Source organism: Odontomachus brunneus, unplaced genomic scaffold, assembly GCF_010583005.1.
Source record: "Odontomachus brunneus isolate Ranch 3 - 2012 unplaced genomic scaffold, Obru_v1 Obru_scaffold_276, whole genome shotgun sequence".
In the NCBI taxonomy this organism is placed as follows: domain Eukaryota; kingdom Metazoa; phylum Arthropoda; class Insecta; order Hymenoptera; family Formicidae; genus Odontomachus; species Odontomachus brunneus.
The window spans coordinates 51341-65153 of NW_022639726.1; the positions used below are offsets into that span (position 1 = coordinate 51341).

Sequence of the window (13813 nt, forward strand, 5' to 3'; positions counted from 1 at the left end):
ATATATATATATATATATATATATATATATATATATATATATATATATACATATATATATATATATATTCTGTATTTTGTAAATTTAAATATTTATATTTAAATTTCAAAGCAATAAGAGTTATGCATGTATCCAGGTACTGTACTCAGGTGTTCTACTTTATATAATACATAAATTATATAAAAAATAAGTCTGTGAAAGGTTTATAGCTTTGGTAGGATTCCAAAATAAAACGTAAACATCAAGTGTTAATACTGGATGCCTGTAGTAAGATGAAAGAAAAAAAAATATTAGATGAAGGGACAGGAAAATTAGAATTCCAATTGTCCCGCTTTGTGTTCTCTCACGTGCGTTCGCGCATTTCTTCACGAAGTCCTTGTTAACGGGTTTTCTGGCCATATCCCTCTCTACGCCTTCCATTATTTTATCCACGACCAATTTCGAGTCTTCTATCTGGAATTAATATGAAAGGCAATACGACGGAATTAAGACTTATTGCGACAGATTATTCTTAATATGATGTGAAAGTTTGATATTCTTAATTTTTTCTCACTTTTGCAAATATTAATGCAAAACCATCACAGTAACGGATTGCAGTTTTGTCACATTGTTATCATTTTTTATATAATTAATAATAACTACATAAAATAATAGTAATTAATAAATTCCTACGATTATCCTAATATTCTAAACATTTTAATCATTAAGTTTGTGAATTAGTTTCATAATTGTATTGTTTTTTTTCTTTTACAGTTGTTATGAGTTTGTATAAAAGAAGAATGCATGAAAAGGTTTTTTAAATGATCCTACATAAATGTAGTAGCGAAGATTGCGAAAGCGTAGTCATTACCATTCCTAAGTCTTCCTCTACGCAGGCTGCAAAGTAACCGTGCTTCTCAAAAATTTTCCTAGCTTTTTCGTCGATTTTGTCGTCTTGCATCCTCATTATATTCTCCTGTACAAATTTTATTTCCTCTATCGTGAGGAAGATCTCTTTGATTATCTAATATATATCCCAGTACGCGCGTACTTTTTACACGGAATGTTACATGTATTTTCAATTAGCTCTCGTGTTTGTAACTTGCTTGATTTTCACGAGTGACTTACCTACTGTCATATGCGCTTTGTCTAAACACTTCATCACAAGTTTGAATTTATATTCTATGCTTGTCTTGTCTTCGGCAATGACCTGAAGTAATGAAATTGTATGTAATCTACCAGTATACCGCGGCTTTTCCGTGAGTTACCGGACACACTATATTTTTTATTATTTTTTAATTAGAAAATCTTATATCATGTAATTGAGACCAATTGAAATGTTCAGGAAATACATATCAAAGACATATTTACAGAGTCCACCACAAACACGTCTTCCGGAAACCGAATTCAGCAAAACATTATTATTACCCATATAGCACAGAAGTTTCAAAAAGCTTTCAGAAACATTGAAACTTTGCTGAGATCTTCCTGAAATCTTTTTCAAACTTTTTTGTTGTATGGATATCGAGTTATATTACAATTAATTATAGATTATTGAGAAACAATAATCTATTGTTATTTTTATGTTATTTATGTGCTTTTCTATGAGGTTTTTATGTTATTTTTATTTTATATATTATAGTATCTTTTTTTTAAACAAACTTACGGTAACAGAGAAGACGAGAACAAGAAACGCGAATATGTTCATGATGTTTGATTAACGTTTCGTAAGAGCGAGCTATTTCGTGTAAAATCAGAATTCGATCCGCGCGCACACTGAATCTGAGATTTTCTATGCCGCGTATTTATACTCCGAATCCCACACCTGAGAACGTTATTATATTCTTATGTCATCAATACAATCGTACAATATTACGTTACAATCGACAATTCCTGTATTATGTTTATGAATTTGCGGAAGCGTGATGTATATAATTGGCTGATGTGTCAAATTAGCATAAATTCCGATGTTGTCGTCGATATCGCATTTATCATAAAATTCCTAGACGTAAAAGTCTGGCTCGATGTTGTTGGTTTGATACAAAATGACATAATAACTGTGGCATAAGCATATATTCGTTTTTTATTGCTGAACTAGTTAAACTAGTTCAACTTCTCGAGTATATTATTTAACTTTGTAAGGAAAAGGAACGGAAATAAACCAGAGTGCATTAGTTTATTCGACAAAGGACAGACCTATGAATGGAATATAAGATTATTTTTTCAATGACATTTTAATTATTATTAAAAAATTGTTTGCTATTAAACAGGTGAGCATATGTTTGAGAATTGAATTTTATTGAAATTTGTTAACATAAAAGATATCGAATATATAAGTTATGGAAATGATAACAATAATCTGTTATAACTCATAATCTATTATCACTCCATCATCAACAAAAATTATTTAATATTAACTTAATATTTTATGTTGCTGTAATACTTTTATACATATGGTTTTAAGAATTATTTAATAAAAATTAAATATAATGTTGTTATGTTTATTTGTTTTCGAGTCAGAATATATTATTACATTTATTTTGTATATTTTTGTTTTTTAACTGCTTTGCGTACTCAGTTATCACTGATTGTTTCCGCCATATCGTATCAAACCAATCAGAAATGGAACAACATGGACCAGCCTCTTGTTTCTGGAGATTCTAATTAACTGTATTGTCATCGCTGTTTTTTATTGTCTCGCGCGCAAATGTGCGAGTGTGGGAATTACGCGTTGGTCGATATGCTGGTACGAAATTGTAATTGCACATGCGAAAGGAGGGAACATTATAATTACATATAGCGATAAGCCACTTAATTACGATAAATAATCCAGTAAAATTGATTTTAAGATCGACAAGTTACTTCTTGTGGCTAATTTTTCGGAAACAACAATATTCGGGAATTCATTTAAAAAAAACTATTAAATAAATGAATATGTTTCATTTACACACACACACACACACACATACACACATATAGGATGGCCCACGTAAAGTGTTACAAGCTAATAACTCTAAACATATTTATGCTATTAAAAAGCTGTTCATAAGAAAGTTTGATATATTCAAGAGGTCTTTCTAACTACGTAAACAAAAATTCATTTCCCTCTTTCCTTGAAGAGCGGCGGGGGGTAACTTCAAAGTTTCAAATGGGATCCCCTATACAATGTAACATATTTGGATTCTACGGGAAAAAACAAGTAAACTTTGTCTGAAACATTTCTTTAGAAAATGCTCCTATCAAAAGTTATAAATATTTAAACTTTAATGTAGAGTGCATTGAAATTAATGATAAATTAAATAAGACTCATAGTTTTTCTGTTTTGTTTTATTTTACTAAATGTTTGAACTGTTGACCATTAACATCTAAACACTTATTAATCCTTTTTACAAAACTTTGCCTAACTCTAAACATTTCTGGAGTCACTTTAGTGCAAGTTGTACGTATTCTTCGTTTTAAGTCTTCTTTCGTCGTAAGTGGTTGAGATGTGACTTCCTCTTTGATATCCCCATAAAAAATAGTCCAAAAGTGTAAAATCAATGAAATGGCTAAAAGTTTAAATGTTTATAACTTTTGATAAGAGTATTTTCCAAAGAAATATTTCAGACAAAGTTTACTTGTTTTTTTCCAGTAGAATCCAAATATATAATATTGTATAGGGGGTTCCTCTAAACTTTGAAACTTTGAAGTTACCTTTCTTCAAGGGAGGACGGAAGTGGATTTTTGTTTACGTAGTTAGAAAGGCCTCTCTAATATATGAAACTTTCTCATAAACAACTTTTTGATAGGACAAATATGTTTAGAGTTATTAGCTTGTAACACTTTACATGGGTCACCCTGTATGTATATATATATATATATATATATATATATATATATATATATATATATATATAAGAGCAAGGTCGGCTTTTGCTTTCGCAGAAGCCGTCTGTCCGTTTAAACATGACGGAGGATGAGCAAAATTGGATCATTGCGCGACGGTTGGCTACACTTCGTGTGTATGTATTACATGCTAAAACGTGATACGCGCTGCACGAGCCGCCTGACTTTGGACGATAACCATAATTGCTGTCATCATTTTTATCATTTATTGTCATCGTAATTTGTTATTCGCATCGCGCATAGTCATCGTCGTTTGTTATTATTTTGCAATTCGTTGTTAATTCTCTTCTCCGCTAACCTTGCCCGATGAATCTCCTGCATTTTTGTCTAATAGCCAACTTACCGGATTTATTAGTGAATTATGTGAATCGAGTAACTAAAGCAGCAACAGTGTGATAATATCGACGGATTTAACAACGATTAACTTTGACAATAATCGTCATTATATGCACTCGTCTCGAACTCGCAGAGCGTCTTCACTCAATTGCACTCAAGACTTCTAGGTTTAAGGAAATAAATTATATTATTTTTTCAGACAAAAAAAATATTATAACTCCACATACACATAACACTATTTGATAAAAACATTTTTCATTTTTTATTGGACTATATAAATCATAAAAACGTTTTTCATATTTTATTGGACTAAATAAATCGTGCAAGAATTGCAGGTAGTGTATGCGGCAGAAAAATAATTGTATATTATTCGTCTGAATGCAAATGTTACTCCATAACATATAAAAAATATATAAATAATAAAATAGAAAGATATTCACATTTAGTATTATTTAAAAAATTTTTTTCGAATATATTATTGCTTTTCTGTTTGAAAAAATAATAATAATATTTGATAAAATCTGTTTATTTCCTTAAACTTAAGAGTTAAACTTAAGTTTTGAGTGCAATTGAATGAAGACGCTCTGCGAATTCGAGACGATAGTACATATAATGACGATTATTGTCAAAGTTAATTGTTGTTAAATCCGTCGATATCATCACACTGTTGCTGCGTTAGTTGCTCGATTATTATATAATTTAATAATAAATCCGGTAAGTAGGCCATTAGACAAAAGTGCAGAAGATTCATCGGGCGTTAGCGGAGAAGAGAACTAACAACGAATTGCAAAATAATAACGAATAACGATGACTGTGCGCGATGCGAGTAATAACAGCAAATTACGATAACAATAAATGATAAAAATGATGACAGCAATTGTGATGATCGTTCAAAGTCGGGCGGCTCGTGCAGCGCGTGTCACGTTTTGGCGTGTAATACAAAGTGAACAAATTGTAACACAAATACATACAAAGTGTAGCTAGCCGCTGCGCAATGATCCAATTTTACTCATCCTTCGTCATGTTTAAATGGACAGATGGCTTCTGCGAAAGCAAAAACCAATTTTGCTCTGTGCTTCGGAATTAGTGATACAGCGATAAAAAATGCAGACGTACATTCAAATAAAAAATAGACTTGCAGTCAGATCGTCTAGGTACGAGGAATTAGCTAAAAGCACTGCGATTTCGCGTATGTTTTGTATTTAATCGATGACAGATGACAGATTCAGAATTTATATCTTTATATTTTACATATTTATATAGCGAAAAAGAAATTAAAATTTTTCGTAGGAATTTACTTTGTTCTTAAAGAAACTAAATCAATAATAAATATTCTGTTCCCAGACACAAACTACAAGATTATTTTGTAAAAAAATTTACTTTTATTTTATAGTCGTTCGTGAAATTTAGCAAGAGAGTTTCTCTGCGGCGCCAATTTAGATTAAGGCTAGATCGATCATTGGTAATGGGACACAAATTTTCCTGCATTTATTGTTAGCATGCTATTTTGTTGTAGATTCTATGTATCACAGATAATATTCAATGACATATAAATAAATCAATAAATTTTAATTGTGGTTTAGAATTCTACTTTGATCAGCAAAATATTGTTTTGAATTTATACTGCAATTTTAAACAAAATCATAAAATTCGTAAATCGTAACTCATAAATCGTAACTTGTTTTCGTAAGACTCATAAGAACTTGAGTATAAGAATATGAGTAGATCTACAATTCTATGTGGACTGTATGTCATATGATATCTCATAAATATTTACGATTTTTTTTTTTCGTAAGCTATGACTTTACGATTTTACGATTTAAATTCGTATATTTGCTTAGAATTGCAGCATTAGTTGCAGAACGGCTCTCTCTCTCTCTCTCTCTCTCGCTCTCTCTCTCTCTCTCTCTCTCTCTCTCTCTCTTTCTCTCAATGCGTCTGCATCCGTGCGAATCCGCCGGTCGATTTGCGTTTTCCTGCAGTGCGAAAATGCGTTGTGATTTACTTAGATTCGCACTTCGTCAGTCGTTCTCGCACGTTTCTTCACGTTTCTCACGCGCACGTTTGCGCGTCTTGAATCTCAAGCAACAATTATGAGTCTTACGAGGCGAGGGATATTAAAATTCGATTGATATCATGAATTGGCACGATTAACGCCGTTCTTGCGTGCTTGCGGAAATTACTGGCGGAAAAACGCCACGCACACGAATCTGCGTCGCGAGCGAGTCGTCCTTGCTTGCAAATTACTCTATCAATTGTTATGACTTTGTCAATCCTGAAGTCTAGGCTGTAAAAATCTCTCTCGAATGCTCCGTAATTCAAAGACTTGTTGCGGAAAATCCGTGAGTGAGTCATCTTCGATTACTCTGTCAAGTCTGTTTGCTCTTCGTCCAGCTCAGAGTTTAATTCGCGGAGAAAAAAGAACACATCTCTCCTTCTAACCTTCATAATTGTAGGACTATTATCGGAGGAAACTCACGAGTGAATTATGTTTGATCTTGAATTATTCTGCGAAAAATCTAAATCGTGACGAAAAATTTTCTTCTAACGATCAAACCTCAAAAGTTACCGTGAAGAAGAATTCGCAAGCGAGACGATCTTATTTTGAGATTGCAATTCGAATGTGGTACTCATTATATATTGCATTGCGAAAGGATAAACGTGGAGACAAATACGTGGCAAGTTTTGTTATCTTCAAAAATCAGTTGTCTTGGAGTTTCTTACTTTTTTAATCTCCGAATCACGATTTCTCGACCTCGTGTACGTGCGGGTGATATTTTTTCATCGGCTTCGTTTTTAAGTGTTATTTGCGGGGATAAATCACAAAAGCGTTTATCTTGCGATAAAGTCCGCGATTTATTGTGACTTCGTGTAAACACTAACGGCGAGATGCCGATAAAGAGCAGAGAAATTAATTAATTTTAATATTCTCTAACTACTTAAATAAATTTGGATTATTCATTTGTATACCTAGTATGTAACATGTGGAAAGTGCAGTACACTCTGACGCGTCCTCAGGTTAAACGAGTTATCGAACAATCCGATTACTGTGTCTGCATACTTATACGTTTATTGCGTGTCTAAAGGAACAACATCTTAAACCCCGATGATTGAAATTTTGCCCGTTATTCCTATCGCCGCGTGTTCCGGTCGAGACAGATGCGACGTCGCGCCTGTGAACTTGCACTCCTCTTTACTTCCTTTAGTTTTTGCTTTCGGCGGCCATTATGCACAGTATCGCACCCATCGCCCTGGTCTCCCGAGTCAATTCGTTGTCATCGTTCACTGAAACAGTCGGATACAGAGTGATTAGTGTTCGATTTGGCTCACTCGCATAAAGTGACGTGTCTCGAGATCGTCAAATTGATTCGCGAAATGATTGATAGATGATCGATTGACAACATATTGAAATCACGGGTGAGACGCATCGATTTCTAAAGGACCATCTGCAATAGGAATAAAGTAAGAAGTAAGAGGGTAAAAAATCGATTAATTACAGTCGACTATTCTTCTCACATTCGACTGTGACTGGTCAATTTTTCCTACTTTTTACAGCTATACTTTATTCATCTTGCAGACGGTCCTTCAAGCTTCGTCTACAATAAGTGGAGTAAGCTTAGCATATAAAAAGTAAGAGTAAGAAAATAAAAGTAAGAGTAATAAAATTAATAAATTTCACTTGTATACATCTAAATTCTAGCTCCGTTACACTGGAAGTATTTATTTGACTGAAAGACAGCTCCTATTGGCGTAAGGGAGCTGGAGTATAGACGTAAGCGAAATAAATTATTTTTATTTCTTACTCCTACTCTTTTACTTCAAACTTACTTTGCATATTGTAAATGAAGTCTTATGAAAGATCAGTGTCACACGTGTGTGACAGAGACAATTTTTCTTTCTATGCTCACATGAACAAATCAAGTGTTTTACATGATTACATAAAACTGAATACATAAAGAAATATTTGATGATTTTATAATATATAAGATGTTTCAATAAAAGTGGACAATCTCTTAGGATCCTATAAATTAAGTGAATATTAGCTCATATAAACTGTTTTCCTAAAGCGCACTTTTACTGACATATTTACTTCCGAATTTAGAAAACCATTTTCTAAAAGTCACTTTAATATCGCTTTCAGATTTTGACAATCTTTATTTTCGTATTAGACAAAGGTCGTTAGGATGGGTTGATATATTTTTTGTTAGATCAAGCAGCGGGGAGTCAAACCAACTCCTCAATTTCTTTATTTCCAAATTTTGAGGAGAGCAGGATTTTTTAATTTTTGAACACTTTCTTAGATTTCTCAAATTTTTTGAGAAAGAAAATATTCTTATTTGATTTTGAGAAAGCGGATGGTTCTTGTGAAAAACACATTTGAAAATCGCATTTTAAACATTGTTCAAATAATGAGATTAATAATTTTATGTGGAATAAAATTAAATTAAAATAAATTAAGTAAAATGTAATTGAAAAGAAAGTTTGTCAAAAATCGTAACAAATGTTCAATATGAACCGTCTAAGATGTTATGGCGGATTCGTCATGCACGGGAATGCATTAGGATAGAAAGTGCGATGATTGGCGGATGATCGCGCGCGATAATATATCAATGTTCCTTAAATTAATAACTAAAAGTAGTCTACGTAGTCATTTCTAAAAATGGTAGAGGATTTTTTCGTTTAGTTTGATAAAACCTACAAACACACAAGAAAATGAAGAAAATGAAGAAGATGAATGAAAGAAGAAAATGTCAGTAAAGAGACGCGATTAGAATTCTAATGATTCCGCATTAAGTTTACTCACGTCCTTCCAAGCATTCTTTCAAGACTTCCTTGTCAATGGGGAATTTGTCCTTATCCTTCTCTATGAGTTCTATCAACTTATCCACGACCACTTTCGAATCTTTCATCTGAAATTAATATTAAAGGCAATTACGAGCGATGGAATTAACAATCAGTGCGACAGAACAATTTTTACATACTGTTAGTTAACATACTGTAAGTTTAGTGTTTTTAATACTAACTTTTCTCAATATTAACGTAAAGTTATCACAGTAATAGATCGTTGCTTTATTATTATTGCTTGTTTGAATAATTGGCAGATAACAAATCAATGATGCGATTACAGATAACAAATCAATAATGCGATTTTGTAATCAATGCGATTAGAAAATCTTAATAGTTTAATTTTAAATGTTAAGTTTGCGGGTTATTTTTATAATTGTATGTTTTTTTCTTTCGCAGTTGTTACGACTTTGCATAAATCTAAAAAAAATAATTTAAAAAAATTGTTAATCAATTTTACATAGATTTAATCGATTGCTAGAGCGCAATTATTACCATTTCTTTCTTTTCCATCATGCAAGCCATGAAGAGATTATATTTCTCGAAATTTTTCTTAGTTTCATCGTTGATGTTGTTGGCATCTATATTTTCGAACTGGTTTTCTATGTTCTGCATCTCCGCTGTCGTGAAAGGTCTCTTTAATTATTTAATACATCCCAGGGCGCGCATATTTCTGCGCGGAATTTTATATGCATTTTTAATTGACTTTTATCTTTGTAATTTGCTTTATATTCACGAACGACTTACCCTCCGTCGAGTCTGCCTCGGTTAAACACATCTTTACGATTTCTTCGCTAGCATCGAAGTTTTCCGCCCATTGTTTTATGCCTGTTTCTTCGGCAATAGCCTGAAATAAAGAAATTGCATAGAGTCACAATGACAGGTACGATATATTCGCGAATATCCTCGAAGAGGTCGAGTTGAAATTGGTATCAGAGTTACCCACAAATAATTCTGCATTTATTCTTATCAGTTTCTACTTGTATTCTGTAGTATATACATGGTACTTTCTAATATAGTATAGTGCGCTATTTGTGTGCGGGGGTAAAAATGTTTAATTTTATATTACATTATTATTACTTTATATTATATTATTAAAAAATTAAAGCTTTTTCTATATAGGTTCCTAAATATATTTTATTTTGAAATACTGAGTTATTTATGGGTGTTACTAATAATTTTATATATTCCACACATAATGTGTACAATAATAGATGATATTTTGAGGACTTTCGCTATGTAGAAAAATGGATTTAATTCTGGGTTAAAATGTTTATTGTTTCGTAAATATCTTGGTTTACTTCATCAAGGAGAGGAGCAACGTGATACTATCATGATACTATCACGTTAATATCAGGTTGCTTCTTTTCTTGATAAAGGAAATTAAAATAAAAAAGTATATAAAAATATATAAAAGTATAAAAAAGGTAAAAAGGTAAAAAAAAATATAAAATGATATTTAAAAGTATAAAAAAAAAGAATAACAGTAGAAATATTTTTTTTAAAGTCAAATTGCAGAAATCTGCAATTTAAAGAGATCTCTGTATATATATACTTTTTTTTATTCTCTGTATATATATATATATATATATATATATATATATATATATAATTTTTTTTATTTTAGTATAGTAGTTTTAGTTATATCAAAGTGTCTCTCTCTCTCTCTCTCTCTCTCTCTCTCTCTCTCTCTTGTAATTATTTGGTTGAAGCAAATTGAAATATTCGCGGAACATCAAAGACAGATTCACAGAAAACGCCTTTTCTATCCGAAAACCAGCAAGACATTTTTATTATTGAGATATATTACAATTAATTATAAATTATTGAGATATATTAACAATGAACTCTTTACGTTATTTTTATTTTATGTTATGTATAGTATCCTTTTATTTAAACAGACTCACGGCAGCGGAAAAGACGAGAACGAGGAATGCGAATTTCTTCATGCCGTCCGATTAATGTTTCGCGAGCAGCTTTGTGCAAAGTCAGAAACCGATCCGCGCACACACTGAATCTGAGATTTTCTATGGCGCATATTTATACTCTGAATCCCACACCCCGAGTCGGCCATTCGGTCATTGTGATCTTACGTCACGTTCCAATGGACAATTCCTATGTCGCGTTTGCGGATTTACGGAAGCGCGCCGTGCATAAATGGCGTATCAGATTTGCAGAAATTTTGATGGCGCCTCCGATATCGCGTTCACTGTATCGTCATCGTTGTTGTACATTGTCTCGTGTGCGAGTGTGGGCGTGTGCAAATTAGGCGTCGGTCGGTGTGGTGGTCGATGCGGCATTGCAATCGCGTGTGTGCGCGGGCGGAGGGAACATTATAATAGGCGAGCGTGTCTGAAACATATTCAGCGAGAAAACATCATTTCTGCGGCCGACTTCCAGATTCGAGATAACGTTTGCGTAAATGCGGATGTGAATTAATTCGTCGTGGATTATAGACAGGTGGAGATATATGGTGATATCACACGAGATGCAGTTCTTCGCAAAGATAGATGCATATAATAAAAATAAAAGATATTATTTTGGGTTATCCAAAATTTAGAATTCTGATTGTTAGTGTTTGGCATGTGGAATTTGAAAAACGTAATTATATATTTTATAGTTTAAATTTAACGTTTGTACGGCTTTTGGAGTCTCCGCTAAAATATTAAGTCGAGATTCGAACCAAAGTGTTTCGAGGCCCCGCTAGATTATTAAGCCGGGATTCGAACCGAAAGGTTTGGTGTCTTTGCTAAACTATTAAGCCGAAATTCGAACCGAAGTGTATGAATAGTATACATGTAATACGTGCAAATGCAAAAATGCAGAATTCACTTTAGTTTTACCGCAAGAGTAATAGGGTGAATATAACTTTTTTAATGTTTATTAATTACGATAAATAATCCGATAAAATTGAACTTAAGAGGGCAAATTGTTTCTAGTGGCTAAAGTTTCTCGGAAGCAACAATATTCGGGAATTTATTTGAAGAATAAATGAATAAATGAATTTGTTTGATTTTTATATATATTTACATTAAAAAAAAATTATTTCTGTTTTTTGTGCGAAAATGATGTCACCCGTTGCCGCTCTTGCAACTGTTACACGCCTTTCGGGGCAGCGATCACGTAACTTTTTCCCTAGGACGAAAATGTGATAAGTGAAAAGTTCCACTCGTGATCATGTAACTTGGCGAACTTGCTGGCAGAAAAGTAAAAATCTAATTACACCCCAGATAACATGTTATTATTTAAAAACATCTACAAACATAATGATTTTTAAAAAATAAGATAGAAACAAATTTCAACAAACAATTTTAATTTCTTTTTTACGAAGTGAGCAGAGAAATTCAATTGCTCGAAAACAAAAATTCTGGTCCAACTATATCATTTTATAAAAAAACATTTTTCATTTTTCTTATCGGACTATTGTAAAAAAGTAAATCATGCAAAAACTAAAAAGGCATGCAAAAGTTGCAGTTAATATATGCTATGATGTAATTTCTGCACAAAACTAATATATTTACTTTAGCACTAAACTTATATATTTTTTGTCTCTCTAAACGAAAATATTACTTAAATATAAAATATAAACATATTTATTTAGTATTGTTCTCTGAAAAATCCCCGATTATTGTTGCTTTTTGATCTGAAAAAGTAATTTATTTCCTCAAATCTACTAGTTCTGAATGCAATTGAACGAAGACGCTCTGCGAGCTCGAAACGATAATGACGACTATAGACAAAGTTAATCGTTGTTAAATTCATCGATATTATTGCAATGTCGCTTTGATCACATAATTTATCAATAGATCTGGTAAATTGCTGTTAGACAAAAGTGCCCCGGCGGGATTCACCGGGTAATACGGTAGCGCAGAAGAGAAATAATAAAAAATTGCAAAATAATAACGAACAACCATGACTGAGCGATGTGAATAACAACGGCCAATTACGATGACGATAAGTGATAAAAATAATGATAGCAATTACGGTGACCGTCCAAGGTCGCGCGGCGTGTCACGTTATGGCGCGCAATAGATACACAAAGTGCAGCCAGTCACATCGCGCGATGGCCTGATTTTGCCCGTCCTGTGTTACGTTTAAATGGGCGAGCGGCTTCTGCAAAAGCGAGAGCCGACCTTGCTCTGTGTTTCGGAATTGGCCATTCGACAGTCACATGTAAACAGAACGGCACTAACACGCGGATTCGTCCGCGCGAATCCTCCGGTCGGCTTGCGTTTTCCAGCAGCGCGAAGATGCGTCGCGATTCCCTCACGTTCGCACTTCGCCATTCGCACATTTCATACGCTTTTCGTCACGCTCCTCGCGCCTCGAATCTCACGCAGCAATTATGATCTCACGTGAGACGAGGGATATTAAAATTCGATTAATATCGCGAATCGACACAATTAATGTCGGTCTGCCCGCTTGCGGGAAATACCATGATGGAAAAGTCGCGCACGAATCTGCGCCGCAAGCGAGTCGTCTTTGTCTGCAAATTATTCTATCCATTCTGTTGGCACTTTGTCAATCCTGAAGTCTAGCTTGTGAAAACCTCTCCCTCGAACGTTCCGTAATTCAAGGACTCGTCGCGGAAAATCCGCGAGTGAGTCATCCGCAGCTCCGAATTACTCTGTCAGTTTGCTCCTTATTAAGTCTAGAGTCTAATTCGCGAAGAAAGGAGAACACATCTTTCATAATTGCACTACTATCGAGGGAATCATCGTTGTTTCTGAATTACTTTGAAAAAAAAATTCGTGACAAAAAATTCCCT

The 13813-nt window shown here is 33.3% G+C and overlaps 2 protein-coding genes across 2 annotated transcripts in view; both read right to left on the reverse strand.

Moving 5' to 3' along the window:
- Positions 1-1786, reverse strand: part of LOC116853100 — a 3881-nt gene extending 2095 nt beyond the window's left edge. The window contains exons 1-4 of the mRNA XM_032833975.1: positions 1646-1786; positions 1108-1189; positions 851-975; positions 348-453 (exon numbers count right to left, since the gene is read on the reverse strand). Of these exons, the coding sequence (XP_032689866.1) occupies positions 348-453; positions 851-975; positions 1108-1189; positions 1646-1687 (355 nt within the window). The 5' untranslated portion in view covers positions 1688-1786. The remainder of the gene's footprint in view (positions 1-347; positions 454-850; positions 976-1107; positions 1190-1645) is intronic.
- Positions 1787-7031: 5245 nt separating this feature from the next.
- On the reverse strand, positions 7032-11103 carry LOC116853069. The gene is made up of 5 exons (XM_032833933.1): positions 10953-11103; positions 9793-9892; positions 9541-9665; positions 9005-9110; positions 7032-7485 (listed from the first exon to the last, which is right to left on the reverse strand). The coding sequence occupies exons 1-5, from the start codon at positions 10992-10994 to the stop codon at positions 7403-7405; spliced, it is 456 nt and encodes a 151-aa protein (XP_032689824.1). The 5' UTR covers positions 10995-11103; the 3' UTR covers positions 7032-7402.
- Between the last annotated feature and the right edge of the window lie 2710 nt (positions 11104-13813).